General features: G+C 39.7%; 1 protein-coding gene across 1 annotated transcript; it reads left to right on the top strand.

Annotated features, from left to right (window-relative positions):
* The first annotated feature begins 11542 nt into the window (after positions 1–11542).
* LOC123942023 (60S ribosomal protein L21-like) lies at positions 11543–12066 on the top strand. The gene has a single exon (XM_046005947.1). It carries the CDS (start codon positions 11574–11576, stop codon positions 12054–12056), a length of 483 nt encoding a protein of 160 aa, XP_045861903.1. The 5' UTR covers positions 11543–11573; the 3' UTR covers positions 12057–12066.
* Positions 12067–26396: the final 14330 nt, after the last annotated feature.

The raw sequence follows: 26396 nt of genomic DNA, 5'->3' as shown, positions 1-26396 counted from the left end.
CAGCCTCCACATGATAGCTAGTAGGAAAAGAAATGATCTAAATGTAAAATGTGAATTATAGCTTCGAGCAAGCCAAAATTTAAATTGCTACTTTCAAATGGAGGGCCATGACCCTTTAGTTGGCCATGATTTTTAGTTTAGGAGGTTATCACCATAATTGATTTAAAAAAAAATGGAAAAGAATAAAATTAAATTTTAAAAAGACCTATCAGAATGACACAGAGTCAGCATTATTTGATGGAATGTACTTCAGTGCCCCTGTGCCCCTGTGTGTGCATGTGTGTGTGTGTGTTAGCTCTTACTGCAAAATCTATTATTTACTGTAGAATCACCGAAGAATTGAGAACACAGTGATTTAAACAGTCCATTTGGATGCTTTTAGTTCTTTTAGATGAAAATGCCATATCTGTCTCCTACCCTCTGTTCTTCTCCCTAAGATGGTTGAATACGAGGTGGACAAGGAACACTGTGAGCCTGGAACCCCAGGGCTAGCTATAGATATACTAAGTGGGGATCTAAAGGAATTTATATGATCCCTTCTCTCTCAACACTATCTGTCTCTTCAGCTTGTTGCTTTGCTGTAAAAGTCTAAGAATCTGAATGTTATCCCCTTTCTCTCCTTGTATTCCTACTGTAAAAATATAAATCTCCCTCACTGACCCCTCCCTCTATCCTAGGAAGAAAGATAAGGATGCGCTGTAATAACTGTCCAAATGTCCTCCTCTCAGCATTTAGTAGAATAAGAGGAGCGGCATTTCCCCAAGAGAACTCTAGGACAAGTTACCGGTCACCAGACAGAGAGAGTTCCTGCCCTCCCTGGCACTGGGGTTGTCATGGATGTGGGGATGGGGGAGGGGGGCACACCAATAGGCCAGAACATATTCAGGCATTATCTGAGATGATTTTTAAAACTAGACAAACCACGCTGTAGCTGAGATACTCTGCAAGCAGAGGAGAGGGACAATAAACTACAATGACTCTTCCATCTCCATCATTTGAGACCAAAATAGTTCCCAGTTTTTGAGTCCCTAAGCTGGCTTCTCAACTGAAAACAGACAATTTCCATAGTAAATGAAGGAATAAAAATCAGTGTTGTTTTAATTGCATTGTGTGAGCCATTTTTTCTAGAATCTGATCATTTCTGCAGAGCTAGAAAGCTGTATCTATAATTTAAGAGAACCAACAGCTAACTTGGGGACTTTTCTGTCCTCTTTGGAGGACAACGGCCAGACCATAGATACAAATAAACTCTGACTTACAACCTACGGCGACCTTCCCAGAAAACAACCTTTATCTACAGTAACCAGCCCAGGAAGCCAGCCTGCTAGAAGTCAGACACAGAGCAAATCAGACTGTTATCTCTGACAATCCAGGAAGCTAAACAGTAACTTCTGTTAACAACTGGCCCCAAAGGTCCAAGCCCTAATTAATAACTGACAGCATCTCTAATTTTTGTCCCTGTTTCCAATTTAGGATCATGCAGAGAAAGCCAAATATGTACCCCCAACCAATTATATCAGATGTTTTGTTTCTAGTTAGCTCACCCAGAGCTTCCCCAGGCCAACAGCCTCCAGGCAGAGCACACCCAAAGCCTTCTTTGTTATCCCCCGCGCACCACGCTATAAAGCTTCCCACTCCTTACCAGCCTAGGAGTTGTTGCCAAATGCAAGTAATGATGGTTGACTCTCATGCTATAGCAAGCTCTGAAAAAAATCCCCTTTGATTTTCTCATTGGTCCGTTTTCATTTGTTTCCACACATCAATCTATAATCTTCTTGATTATTTCTATATTCTATCATTAATATATTGTTTCTTACTATTTTGTTTTTTTACTGTTTATTTTACTACTTTGCCTTACTCTTTGCCTTTCACTATTTATTTTTGGAAGGGTATTTGGTTTTGTACTTGAATTTTATACTAGTTGGAATAGGTCTTAAATTAAGAATCCTTCATCTATTTCTTCTGAAAGATCTTTGGTGGAGTACAAAGTCTATCACAGAAAGAACCATTTCCCTGCAGTTGAACTCCCAGAGAGAAGCAGGGTTGTTGTGTATTATTTTGCAATCATTTTATAAATAGCCCACCCTTCAGCCCTTTGCACAGCTGAGATTATAACTTAGAACTGCTACCCAGTAAGAACTTATGACAGAACTTCCTAGGGTTTTATTTTGGTTTGATGCATTACATTTCTAAAATATTCTCTTTGACTTTCTTACAAATAGTCCTACATTTAGATTAGCTTGGAGTTGACATATTTAGATGTAATTATTATTTAGGCTGGCATATAATACGTATTGATTTAAAAAGCATTCTAGACTTATAAAAATGATAGATTTATACAAGTAAAAAGAAATGATAATACAAATCTAATATGGGCTGTTAATATTGCAGAATTAAGTTTAAATACCAGTGTTAATAGGCCCTTTTATCTTACCATTAAAGCTTTTTTGATTTAGACTTGAATAAATGCGTCACATTTGAAAGTGACAAGGTTATTATTTTCTTCTTTTAAGAATCCAGAATATTTCTTATCTTTATTTTTAGATACCTCTTAGGTGTGTTGAATTTGGAGGGATGTTAAAATAAAAGTTGCCAAAGTTTCTGAATCAAAGGATTAATGCACTAGGCAATGTTTTTAAGGACAATAAGATCAGGAAAGATTAAAGGAATTAGAAATTACTTTGTTAAAGGAAGAAAAAGGAAATAGAGGTCAGATGATATCACCCAAAAATCAGTAAATCAGCTACACCAATTGGAGACCAACTCCAGGCTGAGCTACAGAACTGTGCTTTTGTGTACACCTCTGTCTCTAGTGCAAGAATTTTATTATCTAACGGAAGAAAAAGAGCACGTAATTGTAAAATAACTAAGAAGTAAATTGACAAAATCATTATGAGCATAAATTAAAGAACCCCTGAAAGGATCATAAAACCAACTAGCACCCAGATCAATGATCAATCAGACACACACCATGTAACATCACTGAGAATTTTAGAATGGGAAAAATGTTAAAGTGCCTGTAACTCAGGCCCTACCTTGGTTTAAAAAGAGAGAAAGGGTGGGGCAGAAAAACCATAGAAAGTCTTAAGAATGTTTAACCTTGAGCAATGTAGAAATACTTTCCCCACTGGCACCCTAGAAATACTTAGCCTACACTGAAGGTATTATAAGGAATAGTTTCATAAGCTTCAACCTTGCACTGCTATCAAGATGCTGTTGAGGGGGCAGCACTCCCAGAATTACTGAATGTCCTCTTCGTGCAGACCCCTGGGAGAAATTCCTCTTTGTTAGCAACACCAGGAATAGTTGAGCGGCCCCTGAACACCTGGCTCATCTGATCCCGTGGACTCTAACTGTTGTAATTAATTGCATCTCTCTCTTTTGGGGCTGACACCAAAAGGCTCAGATCCAAATTGATGGCCTTCCTCTGGCAAGTGGACAGAGTTATACACCATGTGTTTCGTATACTAAATTTATCCTATTTTTTCCTACCCTAATTTTTCTGTCCTGATTTTTCTCACCCAGTTATCTTTTTCATTTTGGTTCATCTTATTGTAGTACATGCATTTTACAAATGACTTTAAATTCTTTCTAGACTCTAATGGTGTAGATCTAGATACCACCAATTAAAGTTGAATAGATCATTACTTGTTGCTATTCCAAAGTTTCATGCTCTGTACATGTTGTTTCCTTTCCTAGAAAACTCTTCCACCCATCCACATGGGGAAAAAAACAAAACAAAACAAAAACAAAACAAAACAAAAACCCTCATTTTCTCAGGCCTAGCTGAAAAGCTGAATCTGCTATAGAGACTTTGCTGATCACCACACCCTTGAGGACGACAAGACCGCTTGGCTCCTTTGCATCACACTGAATTGAAACATCTCTTTATATGTCTTTCCTTCTAGAAATTACCATTCTTGATGGAATAGACTCTGTTATATCTGTCTTTATAGCCCCTGTGCCATGCACCATTAGTCCATGTTGGAAAAAGGAAAGAAGGGAATTAACAGAAAAAAAGGAGGGAGGGAAGAAGAAAGAAAGAAAGTATTGACAAGCTGGAGACAAAAGAATCCCACTCAAAAGGGAGGAATGCTGCACTTATAATCAAAGATTGAAGGATATTGTAAAAAAAAATTTTAAGGTATTTTTTATTGCCCTGCTTTGTTTTCATTCAGTTGTTTCTTGCTTGTTCCTTCCTAATGTCTACAAATAATCTGTGCTAATAATTCTGAAAAAGCCATCTAAAGTATGATATGAGAAGCATTTTAAAGAGGAGAGTTCTGTGATTTCACAGAGAAAATGAGCTAACTTTTTCTCTCATTTCTGCCCATCTCAAAGGTCCCAGCTGGTGAGGTGCTTCTCAGGACAGGTGGGCATGACATGTCCCTCATTTCACCTTCTGTCCCCAAAGCGGAGTTTGAGGATGCATCACAACAGCTAGGTACTCTGTAATCAACAAAATTATGCCTAAAAAATGAGGAAGATGGGCTAGGAATAAGGGCACCTCTGGGCAGAGGCCTCATAATTCATGATCAGAAATTCTACTTTTACCTGAGAGACTTTCTGGAGTCTTTCCAGACTTCTGAGAAGACAAGTGACTTAATTAAAAGTATAGTCTTGATGAGGATGCTTTTGGCGACTTCATGGGAAGGTGAACTGGAGCTGGGGAGGCTGGGGAGTAGGCGAACACATAATCACAAGTCTCTCGGTAGACACCTACCCTCTCAGTTATTAAGTCCGAGAGAATCCCTTCAATGCATTGATTTTGTGTTGAAATGCAGTTTGTTGCCTGAGGTTAGGAAGGCATTTCTCTTTTCAAATTAAGTAAACCATGACAGCTGAGACTTTCTTTTGAAATAGTTTTGGAAAGTTTCTCCATGAAATGTGAAAGATAGCGCATCTCTCCTTCAGAGCCATCCTTATGAGGCCACACGCAGCACCAGTGGGGAAGGTGGAGAATCTGGGGAGGGCAATCTAGTGTGGCACCCCAGAGAACAGCCAGGAGGACAATTTTGAAGAAGACAGCTTTCTTTTTCCCTTTCTGCCCCAATTCCTTCCCATCCTACCCTTAGCTACTACTACAAAAATGTTCTCAACAAGGCTTTGATTTCCCCACATTTTTCTATCTCTGCCTGAACTGTCCATATGTCCTTCTGTGATAAACAGAATTCTGAGATGCTCCTGCAAGATTCCTGCCTCTTAGTGTACAAACCCTCTAAAACCCCTTCAGTGTGGGTGAGATTGTAAATATAATGAATTTAATTCTCGGGATCAGGTACAAGGTCTAAGAAAAGTTGACTTTGAGTTCATCAAGAGGAAGATTATCCTGGGTGGTCCTGACCTGAAGGTGAGCCTTGAAAAGGGACTGGGCCCTTTAGGAAGGACAAAACCAGAAAGGAAAGAATCTCTGATTGTGAAGAGATAAACTGTCATCAGGCAGCAACACCAGAGAAACCTCAGTCCTACGACCACCATGCATTATATTCTACCAACAACCCCATGAGGCTAGAGGAAGACCCCAAGCCGCAGATGAAAACAAAGGCAAGCTAATACCTTGATATCAGTCTGGTGAGATCCTACCAGAAGAACCTAGGAGGCCACACCTAGACTCTTGATTTGCAGAACCGAGGGGCCGATAAACAGGTGTTGTTTTAAACCATTCAGTCTGTGATGATTCATTATTCAGTGATATAAAAATAATACACTTTCTATACACTGTCTCTTATCTTCTTTCACTGAATAACTTCAATGCCCCTGAGCTCCTGCTGGAGAGTCATCCCATGCATGGGCCCGTACCCACCTCTCTCCTCCCATTGCCCCAACCTTTCCCCAAAACAGGACCATCAAGTGCCTCTTTTTTGTTCTCCTGGAGCAGTAGTTCTTAAGGTCCCCAAGAAAATTTTATGGCGCCCACAAGGACAAAAATATTTTCATACTGATGCTACACACCATTTGCCTTTCTTTACCATGTTGTAAACAGTAGTGGGTAAAACTACTAGAGGCCAGCATGAATCCAGGCAGCGGCACCAGAATATACTAATGGTCTTCACTGCTATGTACTCACAGTGAAAAATGTTAATTTTGTTACATCTCAGCCCTTAAGTACAGTCTTTTTCATTCTGAGTGGCAAAATGGGATGTACATATAAAGCACCCCTGCTGCAAATCAAAGCTTGATAGTTGTCTTAGAGATCTGCATGATGTCTGAGTTGCAAGCTGAGCTAGGTGGTTGGTTTTTTTATTTGGTTTTTTTCTCCCCATGGACTACCATTTTTAGTTGAACGAATAACTGACAAACTATGGCTCCTCGGCCTTGTATACTTGGCAGGTGGGCATTTTCTCAAAAGTGAACTAAGTTAGACAGTCAGTACAAAGAAAACAATTGGTAGTATTTGTTGCCAATAATAACTTCAGGCTTTCAAGGGAAAATTAGAATTTTGATAAACATGTATCAGCCACCATGCATTTGACAGCTTCCTAATTCTTTTTTTTTTTTGACAGCTTCCTAATTCTTAAAGACATTTCTAATTGGTGATTAGATTAGCTCAATGATAATATCAATGATCTTTAAAATATTGTATATTAAAATATGACAACATTTGAAAAATCTGCAGGACTCAATGAAACAGTATTTTGCAAACAACCAATGCACTATGTCACAAAATCATACATTGGAAAAAGATTTAATCAATATACAAAATATACTAATGGAGTTCAATGCAAAACTGTACAAAAAGTTCACTAATACAGCTTCGGATTCCACAGTGCACCTAGCCTAGAAGAAACTACTACTTATTCGATTTTGATGTATTATCAAAGAAGAATATACCCAATTATCTAAAAAGGCTATTATAATACTCTTCCCTTTTCATGTCTCATATCTGCAAGGAGCCAGATTTTCTTCATATACTTCAAACAAAACAAGGTACTGCAATATATTCAATGCAGACACAATTGTGGGGATGCAGTTATCTTCCATTAATCCAACTATTAAAGAGATTTCCAAAAAATGCTAAATAATGCCACTCTTACCAGTACTTTAGTTTTAGAAAATAGTTATTTTTCAGAAAAAAAAATATATTTTAAAGATTTTTTTTATTTGAGAGGGAGACAGTGAGAGAGAGCATGAGAGGAGAGAAGGTCAGAAGGAAAAGCAGGTTCCTCGTGAAGCTGGGATCCCGATGCGGGACTTGATCCCGGGACTCCAACTGTGACCGGAGCAGAAGGCAGTTGCTTAACCAACTGAGCCACCCAGGTGCCCACAGAAAATATATTTTTAATGTGAACAAACAATGGATTTGTTCTTTTTAAATTATCAATAAATATTTTTAATTTTTTAATTTTAATTTCTAATGGACAGAAGGTTAGATATCTCATATAAACCCAAGCTCTGTGACATCCTCATTAATTTTTAGAATATGAAGTAGTCCTGAGGCCAAAAAAGCCTTGAGAGCTGCTGTCTTATACTCCTATTTGGGGATCTACGCTATATTGAGACTATCTTTCTGGTGTTGTGTTTCTACTTGGACAGTAAATGCGGGCTGGATACTATGACAATTGATGTGCCTTTGTGTCCCAAGTACCAAGCACAGAATTTAGTATATAGTAGATGCTTAAAAAACATTTGCCATTGAGCTTCAAATTCACTGTGGTGCAATACTTCCCCACAGAATAACAATACCATTGTAGGGTCAGGAAATGCATCTTAAAGTAGGAAAATTTTACATTCTGTTTGATTAAAGTGCCACATGAGTTATAAAGACAGAAGTAAGAACATTTAGAAATTTGTGAAGACAAAATACCCAAAATGCCTTTTTATTTAACGATTGTTATAAGATGAACATATTTGAAAATTCTAGGTCATACCAATATTTCAAGAAATATTTACAGCAAAGTTCTAATTAAAAGAATTTGAATAGTTTTTTTTTTGTTCTTTCTATATTTATAACACAAAATTATATTTGACTTTAAATTGGGAGGACCAAAACTCTACCACTCTGGAAAGCATCTGGGATACTAAAAATACCCAACCACCATAAAATAAAAATAAAATTCTGTCATGAATAAATGTATCAATATAAGGGAGAAACTTATCATAATTTGAAGATCATAATTTGAAGTTACCTGTAAATACTGAGCTAAAAATGGAAAAGTGAGAGTGTTGCTAGGTGATACAGTGAAAACAATCACCTGTTTTTATAGTCAAAATCACCTGTTTTTATAGTCAAAAGCATTTTATCCATTTAATGTTTTCTTTCATTTTTGCAACTGCTCTAGAAGACATTACCTCATACTGGAGGCATGATTTGGGATCTGTACCTGTACAAAAGAATCTTTTATAGAGGGGAGTGAGTTTGCTCAAAGATGCCAACTAAAGGAGTCTTTCATTGACGAAGATATGTTATTTTTACTGAAGATAACTATCTGGTCCCTAAGCTTGCAGCAGTCTGAACCAGTCCATGGGCCCCAATAACTGGGCAACAGGTGTTTCCCAGGCCACCAGCCAAGAGCCACAGTGGGGTCACACGCAGAAACAAGAGAACAGCAATTTGTGACTTGGCTCCACCAGCTGGCTCCCTGGAATGGGGCACCTCCAAATCCCCCCTTCCAGCTCAGGAAAATACCTGGGTTGTCCTGCACCTGCTGCCCTTCCCAGCTGCTGGCTCAGGGCTCCCAGTTCCCTGAACTATACCTAGGGAATTCTGGAGCTGCTGTTGCCCACCCCACTGCCCTTACTCTCTCCCAGGGAGGCTACATGGTTCCACTGAAAATGCTTCTCCCCTGTCTACCCTGTTTGAACTTCTGGTTCAGTTTCTGGTTTTATTGTCCAAAGTTTGAAGTAAGAAAGTAGCTCTGACTAGTGTGCTCACTATTACCAAAAAAATAATAAATAAAAAAATATATATATTTGCTGCTGTAGTTTTTGCTATCGTTTTGCTATGTAAACAGCAAAACAATACATAGTTATATTGTTATATAGTTTTGCTATATAAAAAATAAACATATGGCACCTTACTCTTCCAAAATTCTAGCATTTGTCCAGAGTGCCCAGCCTTACAAGATCTAGCAACATAGCATGATGCTCTTAAACAAGAGGCCTGGTTCCCAGTTAAAGCTGGAGGATTCCTCAGATGTCCCACTGCTATGGGCTGAAATATGTCTCCACCCCCCCAACCCCCCACCCCTCCACCCCGCCCAAAATCCATAGGTTGAAGTCCTAACCCTTAATGTGATTGGATTTGGATTTAGGGCTTTTAAGGGCGTAATTAAGGGCCTTTAAGTGCATAATTAAGGTTAAGCGAGGTTGCAGTGGTGGGGCCCTAATACAATAGGACTGGTGTCCTTCTAGAAGAGGAAGAGACCCCAAGCATACCTAACGCACAGAGAAGAGGCCATGCGAGGACACAGCAAGAAGGCGAGTATCTACAAGCTACGGAGAAAGGTCTCACCACAAACCAGCCTGCCAGCACCTTGATCTTGGACTTCCAGCCTCCAGAACTGTGAGAAAATTAATTTCTGTGATTTAAGCCCCCAGTCCATGATGCTCTGTTACAGGAGCCCCAGCAGAGGAATGCACTCACTGAAAGGACTACACACAAGATATCCAAGAGCACAGGAGGGCCTATTACAATGGAAAACATATATTTAGAATATTTTTGGAAGACTAAAGATGGATAAAAGCTTATTGGTAGATGAAACAGCTGAAGAGAGCACAAAGAGGCAGCATTTAAGATGAGAAGGAATCTGCTGGTCTGACCCCTGGGGGATGAAAATGAAAAGTGACATTTCCATCACTCTTCAGTCCCACACCAAAAGCAAAGATAGTCAGCATTTGTCCCTAAAGGCAGACTGAAACAGTGGAGAGGAAGTAAGCCTTCTAGCGTAGTAGATGTTGGTGACCCAGATTGAAAGCCTCTCACATGAAAGTCTGTGTTCTAACAGGCTTCTTACATGTGTACCAAGGTTATAGTGTTGGATGTAATTCTTCTGAACTGTTAATCAACACTTCCAGTCCCACTCTGCAGAATTTTTAGACAGAATACATCCAGAAAAGAGAATTTGAGGTAGGAAATCTTAAACAAGAGCGAGAAAACGCCAACATTTTTAGTCCTTCTGACTTAAAACAAAGATAACCAAAGTTCAGCAGGCATTGAAACAGCAGGATAAAAGAAATAAATGAAAAAAACTGACACAGGAGGGAATAGAAATAATTCAGGAAAAAGAAGAAAAACTTTCTAAAGACTCAAATGTGTGTACTTAAGATAAGTTATAAAATGAAAATAGGATGCTGGGGGGAAAAAAAACCCTCTTGTATTAGTTATCTATTGCTGTGTAACAAATGACCACAAACTCAGCCGTTTGAAACAGTGCCCATTTATTATCTGACCATTTCTGTGGGTCAGGAATCTGGCCATGGTTCAGCTGCCCTCTGTTTAGGGTCACACAGAGCTGCAGGCAAGGTGCTGATTGGTCCATGCACTAATGTGGAAGCTTAACTGGGGAAGAATCCACTTCCAAGGTCACAGATGTTGCTGGCAGAATTCATTGTTTTTCCTTGGTAGAATTGAGGGCCCTGGCTTTTTGCTGTCAGTTAGGATCACTTTAGCAGCTAGAGGCTGTTCACAGTTGCTAAGGGCTCTCTGCACTTCTTTGCAAGGAGGGCTTCTCCTTTATGGGCACTAACTTCAAGCTAATAGGAAGAGTCTATGAGCAAGATGAAATATTTTGTGATGCGATGCCATCAGAAGTAGCTTCCCCTCTGTGGCCTAGAAGCAAATCACATACTCAATGGGAGGCGAGTGTAGAAGGGTGTCAATACCAGGAGGCAGGATCGTGGGGCAACCAGCCTGGAATCTCTCTGCCACACTCGAAAGATTAAAAGTTTGGCTACTTACATTTTAATAATTCTATAGAACTATTATTGAATATAATTACTGAATACAATTTTTGAACTCCCAGGACACCAAGCAAAAAAAAAAAGAAAACTTAAGGTCGTCTGTGAAAATAAGACCACCAACAGGGAATGTTTCAAACAACTTTTGCCATTACTGAAATACCTGCACGCATAGAGAAATGCGCAGAGCATTCACTAGCCAGACTTCTGCACCTTGGTTCTTAACACATCCATTTCAAAACCAGCTTAAGAGTCTTACCCCTCCATACCCCTCCAACACAATACATCTGTGTGGAAATTGTAGACTTGAAAAAGAGAGAGAGAGACTTATACCGTTTCTTAAAAAAAGAAAAAAAAAAAAGAGGGCGCCTGGGTGGCTCAGTGGGTTAAGCCTCTGCTTCAGCTCAGGTCATGATCCCAGAGTCCTGGGATCGAGCCCTGCATTGGGCTCTCTGCTCAGCAGGGAGCCTGCTTCCTCTTCTCTTTCTCTGCCCGCCTCTCTGCCTGCTTGTGATCTCTCTCTCTCTCTTTGTCAAATAAATAAATAAAATCTTAAAAAAAAAGACATATATGTACATTTGAACAGTGATGCAAATATACATTTTTCAAACTAAGACATTAAGAATAAGGAACAATAGCTTTCGGCCGGAACCGCCATCTTCCAGTAATTTGCCAAAATGACCAACACAAAAGGAAAGAGGAGGGGTACCCGTTACATGTTCTCTAGGCCTTTCAGAAAACATGGAGTTGTTCCTTTGGCCACGTACATGCGAATCTACAAGAAAGGTGATATTGTGGACATCAAGGGAATGGGCACTGTTCAAAAGGGAATGCCCCACAAATGTTACCATGGCAAAACTGGGAGAGTCTACAATGTTACTCAGCATGCTGTTGGCATTGTTGTCAACAAACAAGTTAAGGGCAAGATTCTTGCCAAGAGAATTCATGTACGCATTGAGCATATTAAACATTCAAAGAGCCGAGATAGCTTCCTGAAGCGTGTAAAGGAAAATGATCAGAAAAAGAAGGAAGCCAAAGAGAAAGGTACTTGGGTTCAACTGAAGCATCAGCCTGCTCCACCCAGAGAAGCACATTTTGTGAGAACCAATGGAAAGGAGCCCGAACTGCTGGAACCCATTCTCTATGAATTCATGGCATGATAAATATAAAGAAAATAATAAAAGACCTCAAGACTGTAAAATTGTTTGTCTTGAGTAGAAGTGTAGTGTCCTTTCCCCGAAAAAATATTTAAAGCAAACTTTGTGTCCTAGTTCATTGGGTGATGTCTTTATTCAAACTTAGTGGCTTTTTTCTTGCTGAAAGATCTGAGGTGGCTTATCATAGAAAAGAATAAACTCAGTTGGTTAGAAACTGCCAGATAGTATTTTAAAAATATTTATGGTTGGAAAATAGTCTCTCCAAATCCCAAAGAAAAAAGAATTAAAAAAATACGTGAAAGGTTGGGGCGCCTGGGTGGCTCAGTGGGTTAAAGCCTCTGCCTTCGGCTCAGGTCATGATCCCAGAGTCCTGGGATCGAGTCCCACATCAGGCTCTTTGCACTGCAGGGAGCCTGCTTCCTCCTCTCTCTCTCTCTGCCTGCCTCTCTGCCTACATGTGATCTCTGTCTGTCAAATAAATAAATAAAATCTTTTTAAAAAAAAAGAATAAGGAACAATAAAATCTACCTCTAGGAGGAGATGGACGCATACATTTGAAATGAAATTGAAATTAGGGTGTTTTTAATTAATTAATTAATAATTAATTAATTAATTAATTATTATTAATTATTATTATTTTTAGTATAGTTAACCCACAGTGTTACATTAGATTCAGGTTGTATCACATTGTGATTCAATTTCTCTATTGGCTCTGCTCTCCACAAGCTTAGCTGCCATCTGCCACCCACAGACTCTCACGGCATCACCAACCACGTTCCCCAGGCTGTGAATCAGGGTATTTTTTTTTAATATTTTATTTATTTGACAGAGAGAAATCACAACTAGACATAGAGGCAGGCAGAGAGAGAGGAGGAAGCAGGCTCCCTGCGGAGCAGAGAGCCCGATGTGGGACTCGATCCCAGGACCCTGGGACCATGACCTGAGCCGAAGGCAGAGGCTTTAACCCACTGAGCCACCCAGGCGCCCCAATCAGGGTATTTTTATTAGCTATGATTTTAGCTTCTAGAGTACCTGACATACCTTCTTTTGAATATGGAAATGCTGATTTCCCTCATCACTTACGCTGTGTGTGCTCCTTCGTGTTTACTTTATCATCAAGTTCTTCATTACTCAGAAAATCAGCTCCCTGGGGTGGCTCACCACCCATCTCTACCATAATGCTCAGACTAGTCTGACCCGCAGATACAGGCTGCGTCCTGCCCTGGAGATCCTTCACCACAGGGATGGTGTTCTCAGGTCCTCTAAAGATGAATTTATAGTTCTCTTGTTTCTCTTCTTTACCTGAGTATTGTACATTTTTTAAATTATTTTTTAAGTAACGCATGTTTATTTTATAAGCAGTACAGAAAGGAATAAAATTTCCTTCTCCTCCCCTTAAACACTGAAATCACTGCTAACAATTTCTGGTGTACCCTCAAAAAATTTTACATCTGCACTTTAATCTTTTGTTAACACAAGACAAAGAGTCATGAGACACCAAATGATCAAGCCATTCTTTCCTTTTTTTTTTTTTAATGGTGAAGGGCAGTATTTTTTTTAATGTTAAGTTAGCTACCATACCGTTCTGAAATTTATTAAGAAAAAAACAGCCACTTAAACAAATTTTATCTGAAAATTCGAGTGCTTAGAGCAAAAAGTGTAGCAGATTTTCACGTGTGGCTCTTAGTTCCTTCTGTATACCAGTCCCGCCTGAAACTGAAGGGGTCTCGCTACATGGCTATGAGGAAACCAGCCATTTTCTTTTCTGGTGAGAAAAATCCAAATAGAACCACCTGGTGCTCTGGCAACGAAACTTCACTCAAGCAGTTTGATGTTATTTGCGATGTTAAAAACCTTGGGGAAATATTTCCCTGGGTCACAGCAGGATATAAAAAGCCACACGGTAAAACAGTAACAGCAACAGGACATAAGAGCATTGAATCAGAAGTGCTGAAGTTCATCCCTGTTTTTTCTGGAGAGGTTGAAGAAATACCTTGCTATTCACTTACTCTGGTACAGGCTCAGTTATTTTTATTGTAAATAAAGATAATAATACCTCTCCCATTTATATCATATGGTTGTTATAGAATTAAATGAAATACTAAGTCTAAAAATTCTTTCAAAGCCAAAATCATCGTCATCGTCCCATTTTAAACTTTAGTGGCTTGTTTTCATTTCTCATTGAATTTTTTCCCCAAGAAAGAGAAAAATGATGGTATACTGTGAAAAGTCTTTTTGTACTCATGAATAATCCTATCTCAAAAGAGACCAAAAATAAAAACAAACAAAATACTACAAATACAATTTATTTTTGCCTGACTTCTAGCTGATTATATATATGCACAATCACATCAACCGCTTCCAAACATCTCACTGGAGGGAATGTCACACTTGTGAAACCTTATGCTGAACTCCCCCATTAGTAGTTGATAATTATGAAAAGAACACATTGGTTCTTAATCAATAATGTGATTTAAGTTGATGCTCTTATTAGACGGTAAATTCAATATCAAGTCCATGGATTCACACACCATGTCTGACAGGATGGCGGGGACACAGCAAATAGAAATAAGGCAATCTAATAAAGCAGTTTTTGAATCCTCAACCTTGTCAAAATTGGAAAATAATGCCTAAACAAAGGTTTCTAATATGGAAGTCTGACAAGTTGTCTCTTTCACCATGATTAATAAACCAGAATGCGTTGCTATTCAAATTCCGAGTCATAAGTGGAACAGAATGCAGTAATATCACAGGATTCTTACCAATTTGACAGGTTTTCTGCTCCCCCCTTCTTCATTTTACAGTGCTTTACAATAAGAACATCTATCAAGTGATGAATGGCACAACACCAGAAGTACACTTCTGGAATGAAATTGTAATAGCATCATTTGAATAGGTATACAGTTTCTTTGCCCATGGGGAGATAGACTAGATACACGAATTCATAGAAAGCACTATAATTTCAAAGTCTCTTGTTATCAAACCCACTCATCATCACCACCATCTTGATAAGACAAAAAAACTTCAAAAAAAAACTCAAGAAGCAGGTTAACTTTTCTATGCCCAACACAAAACAATAACCAGAAAGTGTCTTTGCCTCAGAATTACTCAAATATCCACAAGAATCAGTTCTGGCCCTTATTCTTCCATTCCATTTTCTTTAATAAGTGTCAGTTCAAGCAGTTGACATGCTAGACGTGGAGGAATCTGGACCAATCAACCAGATAATTGTTGCTACCATCAAAGAAGCTAAGAGAAGAATAGCTAAAATCCAGATATTTTTGTCCTCTCAAAATTTGTCCAAACGAAACCCTGAGAAAGTGATGTGGCCTTGACTTTGAGCCTAGGTAGATGCTAAGGTGAGACCCCAGATGTATTACATTCTGGAAAGAGAGTATGGGGGTAGCTATGGCCTATGTGTGGGAAGTAGGAGATGGGGGATGAGGCTCTCTATCCCTTGACCACACACACACGAACACACACACAAACATACATCCAACGTTGGATATTGTGGAAGGAGGAAACTGGGCCCATAGTGCGAGTCATCCTCACAGCACAACTTTCCATGTCTTATGCCCTCCTTTCCGACCATAAGTAGAAAACTATTGAGACTGAACTTCCCATCTGGCTGCCCACCAACATGCTCAACTAGCTGTCTTCCTGCCACATGGTTGGGAGGGAAAAGACTCAATCCCAGGGAAGGGTGCAAGGAGAACTGGGGTTGGGGGATACATAATTCTGGCATCCTCCCATCCCCACCAAATGAGCAGGGACTTAAAGTCTCTTTGAACACATCCCCACACATTATGAAATGACAAAAAGGCATACTCTTGGCAGAACAAAGAAAGTGCCCCATCTGTTTTCTGGGTGTGAGTAAAGAGCTGACCCAGAGGTTGTTAAAGAAGGCAGGTGTGGGGATGGAGTCTATGGGTAACTCCACTTCTGGGTACAGCATCTTTTCCTTTTCTCTCCTTCTCTGTAGCTGATGAGGAGGTTTGCAATGACAGTGAGCTTCTCTCTCAGACCTAGCATCCACTTAATGCTCTTAATAGGAAGATACAGAGGCAAATCCACCACCCTCTTTTTCCTGCTGGAGCCTTGTGAGTATGAGACTCACAAGGGAAGGAACAAGAAGGGAGAAATTACATACTTGGGCCCTTCATCCAACAATGCAGCCTTCCCACAGATACGACTTTGACTTTGGGGAAAAGACAGATATGGGGGCCAGCCCAGAGGAGGGGAGCCCTCACATTCACATTTTTTTTTATATGAGAAAGGATTTAACTCTGTAAGGAATAAGGAGAAAAGGGATGGATCAAAAATGATCCAAAACCACCAGAGAAGGCTATACCTGACACTCTCCTCTCTTTTGCAATCAAGTAGAGCTATTTCTCTAGGGTTGAGGAGCTTTGATGTAAAGCCTGGATGTGCATGTGACCAAATGAGAATGTTCAAGCCTGCTGAAATAAATCAATGTTTCAGCCTCCTCCAGCAATCACATAAACAAATGTGCTCTGAAAAATATTATTAAAACTCATAGCCCCAAGAAATTCTAGGTTTGTGTTGGCGAAAGTAATTGCAGAACTAATTCCCTGTGTCACTGCAAATGCCTTCAGCTTGGTAACCCGTTGACATGACAAGAATGACTATCGGTGAAAATAAAATGAAGTTTCCTGCTTTCTTGAGTTTACTTTGGAGAAAATGCTTCCTTCCTTTGTTAAATCACAGAATTTTGCCCATGACGGTCAATATAATAAATGAGACAAACAGTCTCTTATACTCGGGATCTATGCAAAATTGACACATAGACTAATGGGGACAAATAAACAGATACTACTGCTGGGCAGAGAACATGTTAGATCAGTGGGTCCTATGCTACCTGTGCATCGGATCACCTAAGGATCATCTTCAAACTACAGATATCCATCCTCTACCCCCAGATGTCCATGTGAATTTATCTGTCTAGGACCAAGGTAGCCATATTTATTCAAACTAATTCACTGATTCAACAATCAGTAGATATTTAGTGAGAGCTTATTATGAATCAAGACTATCAGCATTTAGCAATGAATGAAACAAAAACAATAATCTCAACCTTTATGGAATTTACATCTGTTGAGGGAGAAATGCAATAAATAAGATAAATAAATAAAATATATAGCATATTAGTGGGGCTCCTGGGTGGCTCAATCGGCTAAGTGTCCAACTCATGATCTCAGCTCAGGTCAATACGGTTGTAGCTCAAGTCCTACATGCCCAGCATGGAGCCAACTTTAAAAAAAAGGATTTTATATATATTTAACACGAGGAAGTAATAAGTGCTAGGAAGAAAAATGAAATGGAAGAGAACAGGAAGTTCACGAGGGGCACAATTTTAAACAGGGTAGCTAGAAGGTGACATTTCAGCAAAGAAGTAAAAAAGGTTAGAATGTAAGCCAAGAAAAATCTAAAGGGAAAGCATTACAGTAGATGAAAGAGCATATACAATAGTCCTAGGGTAAGAAAGTGGCTAGCCTGTGTTTGAGAATAAGGAGGCAGTGTACACTTCATTGGGTGAGAGCAGAGGAGAAGAGCAGGGGATAAAGGCAGAAAAATAATGAGGGGTCTTGTGGGCAAACATATTGACTAGCTTTTACTGTTGGCAGGTTTGAGGCAAGGAATGATCTAATCTGCATCTACTATCCAGCCACTATCACTCTGGTTACTCTTGAAAATAAACTGAAAAAGAGTTAAAGGGAAATCAAGGAGACCCCCTAGAAATCTATAGACATAATCGAGGCCACAGTGCCTTGGACTTGGGATAGTAACCATGAAGGTCACAGAACGTGGTCAGGATGTGGATATATTTTTAAAGCAGAGCCTATGGGATTTCCGATTGATAGGCAATCATGTCTTTAAGGTCTTCATTTACACAAATGAAACTGTCTTACTAAGATGGAGAAGACCAGGGAAGGGACTAGCTATAGCAGAGAGAAATAGTAAGAGGCCAGTTTCAGACATGCTGCCTCTGAATTGCTTATTAAAGTCCAGGTTGAAACATTGAACAGGCGGTTGGAACAGAGTTCAGGGACACATCTGTGCTGGAAACATAAATTTTGGGTCATCACCATATGGATGGTATTTAAAGCCGTGAGTCTAGATGGCATCTGCGGGGGACTGAGTTAGCTAGACAGAAGAGGCCCAGGGGATGAGCCTGGGTCACTGCACTCAGAGGTCACCACTCTGGGGTACATGTGGTAGCCCCAGTAAAAGTAAAAGATTTCAGTAAAAGATTTGTCTGTTTTCCATCAAAAGAAGGTTGGTATCAAGCTGACTTCACTCATGACACAAGTGGGTTCAAAACTGGAAGAAAATTGATCATCACTCCATTCTGTGGAAGAACATGATTCATGGAAAATTTTAAGGTTCTTATCAGCATTTTAAATCACCACTTTGCAAAAAAGCCATGGAAGTATACTTCTCGTTCCCTTCTTCCTAACTGAAAATTGAAGAAACCTGGGCACCCCACTCCTTCCTCCCACAGCCCTGGTCCTCAAGTAAGTTCCAAGGTTGGTCCTGGCTGGTCTAAGGATAATCTCATTATCCCTTGCTCCCAGAATGGAAATGGGACTTTCAGTCAAGGAGAGATGAGAGGTTTACCAGCTGCTGCCAAGAAAAATTTCAAGGCTCTTAAGAGAGCCCAGGCCTTGCTTCCTTCTCCCTGGGGTTCCTGAAGGGAATACCAGGAACTGTGTCCTGTGGCTGTCTTACACAAATGCTTTCTGAGAAATTAATAATAACCCCTATGGACGCAAATCTGAGAAGGTGGCATAGAACCACGGAGCTTAGAGACAGAACACAACCCGGAAAAGTAAAGTGACAGGTTCAGAGTTCAGAGCAAATTAGAGTCAGGATCCAGAGCCTGGTTGCCCGACCATCAAGCCAGCTCCCCTCTGCACCCCACGGTTCCCCCAGCTTGTACTTACTCTACACCTTTTGGTCAGCCCCAACACTCTCCTGAGAACTCCTAATTTGTGTTTCCAACATCTGCTGTAAAGTAGGGCCTTCAACAAAGAGCCCGCCAAGCCTGTGACAGAATGCTACAAGGAATCTTCATTTCTCTATCAGCAGAAAAGATCAAAGGCTCGGGAAGATACAGACAGAATATGAGCAGCTAGCCTGTCTTGTTAAGACACTTCATGAGTTTTCAAAAAAAAATTAAGAACTAGATTATGCCCTCAGTCTGTGCACGTTATCTTTGTTTATATCCCCAGAAGATGTTTACTCATACGAATCAAGAGATTCAAACCAACAAATCTAACTGTGGAGTAAGATGAGAACACATGGAGATGGGGAAAAGTTATAAAACATGCCCTACTGTCCTCGGATAAATTGGAACATTGCTTGGAGCTAGCAAGAGGAGTCAGGATCTAGGAGAGGATCATGCCTAAAGAGGGGACACAGAGAGGGAGGCCTGCTGCCCTCTGAGGACAGTACAAATTTAATCATATGCAAGCAGTGTGGGTGAGTGAAAGGGAGCACTTGGTTACCATGTGGAAATCTTTCATCTCCCATAATAAGAATAATGAACATTTATACGCTTCTTAATATGTGCCAGACTCAATCTGACCCTAATTTACTACACTCAGGTGATCTGATCTATTTAAGACACGTTTGTGGGTATACACACACACACATCGAGAAGCATGTATGGTAACTGCTACGTTCTATTGCTCTTTCCATTTTATTTCTTTTTAAAGATTTTATTTATTTATTTGACAGAGAAAGAGAGAGAATAGCAGGAAGGAGGAGCAGAGGGAGAGGGAGAAGCAGACGTCCTGCTGAGCAGGAAGCCAGACATGGGATCCATCCCAGGCCCCTGAGATCATGAACTGAGGCAAAGGCAAATGCTCAACTGACTGAGCCACCCAGGCACCCCATGTTCTTTCCATTTTAAAGAGACACAGAGAGGTTAAGTAACTTGCCCAAGCTCACACAGCTGGTGAGTTGCAGAGCTGGCTTTAAAGTCCATAGTCCCAATCATTATGCTGAAGTCTCAGATTCCCCTCATTTTGGCACATAATAAAGGCCCCTCCTAAACTGGCCACTCTGTTTATCCTCACCTTTTGGGTAGCACAGCACACTGAACTTTTCCTGGTCTTCTCACACCAGACCTTTCAAAACTATCTGCACACATGCTGCTTATTTCTCTGGGATAAATACCTTCCCCAGTTCAGCCTGGCCAACTCCTCCTCATCTTTTGGGATCCATTTCAAAAGCCTCCACCTCTGAGAAGCCTCTTCCAGCTCCCGCAGACTCACAGGCCTCTGAGCTCCCACACTGGCTCCTGGAATCCATCCTTTCCCCTGGGACAGCCCTTATCTTTTAGCAATGATTTCTCTGCTGGTAGGTCTGTACCTCCTATCTGACTCTGAGGTTTTTTTTTTGTTTGTTTGTTTGTTTTTAAGATTTTATTTATTTATTTGACAGAGAGATCATAAGTAGGCAGAGAGGCAGGCAGAGAGAGAGGAGGAAGCAGGCTCCCCGTTGAGCAGAGAGCCCGATGCGGGGCTCGATCCCAGGACCTGAGCCGAAGGCAGAGGCTTAACACACTGAGCCACCCAGGTGCCCCTGACTCTGAGTTTTTTGATGAAAAGACAATATCCCACACATCTCTGCATTCCCAACCCCTAACAAAGCACCTAAAATACAGTCCGTGCCAAACAGTAAAGAACTATCTGATGAATGGATGGGTGGACGAATAATGCAAATATATGTAACAGCTATATGGAATTTTTCACCAACTGACTAAAATACTAGATCCGAGGCTCTGTTCTATTCAGTAAGGGCAGTAATTGCTAAAGTATTTTGAAAGTAGAGAGGATATTAATTATAACCCTTAAATACTACATACAGAGGTAAATACTTTGGACAGACCATAGTTTAAAAAAAAAAAAACCACCATGCAACTACTTTATGCATGGACAGAGAATTCAGAATCTCAGTATATCAGATGGGGGCACCACCTCTGGGTGTCCTCCCACTTCTGCGGCCAATTTCAGGCCTAGAGCCAAGCCTCCCCTGCTTTTAAGTCCTTTGCCTAAAAGCCACGCCAAGCAGCTGCACCTGCCAATGAGCATCCAAAACTGTGTGAAATTATCAGTCAGGGCTGAGAAAGCCTAAAGGTTCTGCTCACTAGGGCAGTGATAAAGACGACACTGCCCTTCGGTTATTTATATTAGCCTGTACCTGACTGACAACAAAAAACTTAGCTTCCAGAGAAAGGAAGAAAAATAAAAAACACCTTTTATCATTTTTTCCTGCTAAGTTACTCTGGTCTAGATCACTTCTGAAATTCCATTCTGAATTTGGAAAAAAAAAATGACACTTCCACTGAACTGATGTTATGGTGTTTTTGTTTTATTCTTCAAATTTCCCTGTGGAAATTAACACATCAAGGTTACAAATCACTTCGGCATATTTAACAGAGCAAGAATACCTTGGGTTCTGCATCTTAAGGTTTCATACGCCACGTGGGAACATTCATGAGAAAGTGACTTCATTTACCAAGGACCAAAGTCTGAGTCACTTAACCCATCACCTTTTGCTTTCCCAAGAGCGCAACAACAGATAAAATGCCTTAAAATTTGCCTAGAAAGTTTTATCTATGCAACTGGCGTGTCTTCCCTAAACATCTGGCAGTTTCAACTAAAGACTCTTGATAGCCAGGCTGTTCAGCAGGTGGCAGCTAACGGATAACTGGTGGCCAGTCCACTACCCAACTCTGTAATATTTGTCCTCATCACTCAATGCCTTTTTTCCTCTTTAAGGTCATTCATTTTAAAGTGATCACCTTTTTACTTAAACTAATAACCATATTTCCCGTTCATCGGAGCATTTTACACTGCTTTTTTAGGTCTGATGGATATGAGGCACTCAATCAGAAATAAGACACCAGTAAAATACTCAAAAACTCAAAAAATAAGCAAAATGTAATACAGCATCCCGGGGGTTACAAATCACTCAGAAAAACCCAAATTTTTGAAACTGCTATTGGATGAAATTTTACATCTTATGCAAGAACGTTTTCAAATGGAAACATTTTTCTTCTGTGGGTGCCATGAAGCAGCTGTTCATGTGACAAGAAGGCTATTTAGAAGAGTGATGTGAAGCTTTAATTAAAGCCTGTCTGCTCTTTCACTGTTTCAGGCTATTAAACACAGTTTGTGTTATTAACATAATACTTGGAAATGTAATTGCCTTCAGGTTTTGTTTGTTGAGATGCGAGGCTGCCGCTTCTCTACGCTGCCTTCTTCTTATCCGGATATTCTCCAGTCGGTCTCAACTCAGATTAAAAAGGAAAAATCTCAGATGCACAAACCAATAAGAGAATCAATGATCTTCAAAGAAAAATCTCAGATGCACAAACCAATAAGAGAATCAGTGATCATCAAATGAAGTAAGTTACAGAGACTCACCTTGCTCCATAATTATAACTACATTTCACATGGATCAGAACCATGGAGGGAAATCTCATCTTAATAAATGCTAGGGAAAACAGAAAGGATCTGTTGATTCAACAAGTCTGGTTTTATTCTTCCTCTGCCCATCCTCTATCAAGGAAATAATATGTATTAGCAAGTTAAATGGTCTGAGGAGTCCTGAAGTTTGTTTAAATCAGCTTAATGTGTAACTTCGTGTTTCTGAACATTTTGACTATGGAAAATTTCCATTTCTCACTTATTAACACAGAATAAAGTCACTAAAGACACAATCAAGTGAAGGCTAAATCAAAGTGTTAAATCAAAAAAATCAGAAGTGGGCGCCTGGGTGACTCAGTGGGTTGAGCCTCTGCCTTCCACTCAGGTCATGATCTCAGGGTCCTGGGATTGAGCCCCACATCGGGCTCTCTGCTCAGCAAGGAGCCTGCTTCCCCTCTCTCTCTGACTACTTGTGATCTCTCCGTCAAATAAAATCTTTAAAAAAAAAAGTCAGAAGAACCAGAGAACATGGGTAATTAGTTACTGAATACTTTTACATAAGATTTCAGATCAATAAAATAAAAAAGCACAAAGAAAAGAGAAAGGGGTGCCTGGGTGGCTCAGTGAGTTAAGTGTCTAACATGGCTTCCACTCAGGTCGTGATCTCAGAGTCCTGAAATGGAGCCCTGCCTGGAACTCCAGGCTCAGCATGAGGTTTGAGGATTCTCTCTCACCCTCTCCTTTTGGCCCTCCCCTGACTTGTGCCACCTCTCTCTCTCTCTAATAAATAAATAAATCTTAAAAAAAGAAAAAGAAAAAGAAAAAGACTACTAACATTTGACTACATAAATATTAACATATCCATACACCCTAAGATTTTATTTAAGATTTATTTATTTATTTGAGAGAGAGAGAGAGTGTGCATGAGTGGGAGGGAGGGGCACAGGGAGAAGGAGGGAGAGCATCTTCAACCAGACTCCTCACTGAGCATGGAGCCTGACATGGGGCTCAGTCCCAAGACCGTGAGATCGTGGCCTGAGCCAAAATCAAGAGTTGGGCACTTACCCAACTGAGCCACCCAGGTGCCCTCACCCTAAGATTTTACACAGAAGTAAATAAATATTGGTAAAATTTGACAGTGAATACCTTAAATATAGAAAGAGCATTACAAATCAATATGGTACATGTAAATGAAAATGAGATGGAAATGAAAAATGAAAAAGAACATCAAATTCACAGAACAAGAAATTTAAATAGCCAAGAAACAAGAAAAAAGTTCGAGTTTACAGGTATTCAACAAATGCAACCTAAATAATAAGATGCCATCATTCTTTTGCCAAACTGGCAGCAATTGTCTTAAATTTGATGCTTTATACTCCAGTCCAGAGACTGGGGAACACCCTAGCCTTCCCCTCACAGAGCATGAATTGAACAACTTATCTGAAAAGCCATCATACCCTATCTTCTGCACATTAGTTCCCTTTCTAGGATTTTATTAAATAGATTCATGTATACTATTTGTCATATTATTTATTGCAATGGGAAGTGTACACATCTAAATATCTGACATTTAAAAAATTATTAAATAAAATAATATAACTAATAGAGTAGAAAATATTCTATGATGCTCTGAAGACTTTCCCATATCATAGGAAAATAGGCACAATTTAATATTCAATGAAAAAAGCAGAATTATACTGGTTAGCTCTCAACTGCATTTTAGTAATTATATACATATATGAATAAAAAAAGACTGAAAGTAATATATCAACATATAAGTAACTATTCTCTCTGGGTGGCATGTCTGATGATTTTTCCAAATTCTCTCCAATGAAACAGAAAGAATGGTTAGTGCTGCCAAGTACAAAGCTGACTCAACTTTTATTAATTATCTAAGAATTATCCCTAATTAGCACATTATTTAATCATAAGCAAGTGCTATTAAAGTGGTTTTAGAGATCCTGTTAAATAGTTTTTTAACTTGTTATCTCTATTTTTATCCTTAACTAAAAGAAAAGGTTGTTTTTTTTTTAATATTTTGGGCAAAGATAAACTACACCCTAGTTTGTGTATACACATGACAACAAAGATCAATTAATACTGGTTCGCTATTAGATGCTACTAAGAAATGTTGTGATCTGCTTCTGAATTGCTTGGGGTCTCTACAGACATTATTTCACAGACACGTCCCCCGTGCTCTGATTGAGCAGCTCACTTCTCTGTCAATAATTACATTCTCAACTACCAAAACTGAAGACTCTAACAACCATATAAGAATGATAGATACTGGGGCGCCTGGATGGCTCAGTGGGTTAAAGCCTCTGCTTTCTGCTCAAGTCATGATCTCAGGGTCGTGGTGATCGAGGCCCGCATCAGGCTCTCTGCTTAGCGGGGAGCTTGCTTCCTTCTCACTCTCTGCCTGCCTCTCTGCCTATTTGTGATCTCTGTCTGTCAAATACATAAATAAAAAATCTTAAAAAAAAAAATGACAGATACTGATCCACTAGAAATATATACTAAGATTAAGATGCACCCCCATTTTCAAGCCTGAAATTCAACTCCTATTTCATCATTGCTTTCCTGGAATAACTTCCACAAGCTAGAAACCATGACTCTTTCAGGGTCTTTAAAGTTACACAAATGGAATCAATCCCAATGTTTACCACCGCATTTCTCCACACTTAACATAAACCTTAAAATTAGAGGATAATTGTGTTTTACAGGATTCTCATAACATAACAACCATGTCATTTTTGGAGTGATGTGTTTTTCAATCTCATTTAATGTTGTAATACAGGTTCATCCCATTTTAAATCTAGATCTTGTCACCAGGTAAAATAAAAGATCACCATCCACATTACAAAAGGACCCTTCTATTTATCAAAGGGATCATTGCAAGATTCCTTTCAAGGATGAGATCTTACATTTACAATGTTTCCATTTAGAACAAATTAATCTGCCTGTAGCTTCTCCGTACTGAAGGCAGAATGTCAATATACTGTGCTTGTCTCATTAAAATGACAGAACTTTCCAGAGCAAAACGCTGCTCAGCCATGACTCAATAAATCAGGGCAAGGGAAAGGAGGCTTAGCCAAGGAGAATCATGGAGAAGGATAAGCAGGAAGGACAGAATAAGATAAAAAGCTTCAAAGGTGCTGAAAGTTCTGAAATGAAGGTTCTGGAAAATGTTAATCCTCAGACACCCAGTGAAACAGCAAAATATTAGAGAAATTCCATGGCTTGTTGACATCACATATATATGTAATTAATCTGCTCCAGAGAGTATTTTGAGGTCGGAGTCTCTGTAGCGTTGTCAGGCCCAACCTGGCAATGAGCCCAAACATAGTAGACCTCAGTAAATATTTGTAGGATGAAATTATTAAGAAATGATTAAAAAAAGAAATTATTAAAAACACCAAACAACACATTTGATTCAGTTAAACTGAACCAATCCCTCATTTTGGTACTTCTGGAAATATGGTAACCGGAGAAAGATATCACAGGGATAAAAAATTATGTGTAGTCCTCTATTGCAAACAAAACACCAAGTCACAATGATTGGCAAGGTGATTGTTAATTTTTCTCCTGACAATGCAGGAGAAGAGTTACCTAAGTTCGGTAGCAGTGAGGACTAATCCAATGTCTCTGACTACCAAGGCATCCTATGTAATAGATTCTCTCCAGATCCCTGGATCAGAAGCCAGGCTTATAGTAATGGCCGGACTCCCTACCCCCAGCTCCATGACCCAAACCACAACCAGACTGGGACCAAGAGCTCTCCCTCAAAGTGGAGGGTCCCACCTGCTAATGCATCCATCTGTCCACTTCAAGACAGCACCCCTACCAGTGTGGTCTATGGCCCTCACTCTTATCACTTGCCTCT

The sequence above is a fragment of the Meles meles genome, chromosome 5 (assembly GCF_922984935.1).
Source record: "Meles meles chromosome 5, mMelMel3.1 paternal haplotype, whole genome shotgun sequence".
Lineage (NCBI taxonomy): Eukaryota > Metazoa > Chordata > Mammalia > Carnivora > Mustelidae > Meles > Meles meles.
This window is presented reverse-complemented; position numbering and strand designations above follow the sequence as displayed.

Coding starts and splice junctions, on each gene's coding strand:
- LOC123942023 (XM_046005947.1), top strand. CDS start 11,574: ATGACCAACACAAAAGGAAAGAGGAGGGGTACCCGTTACATGTTCTCT.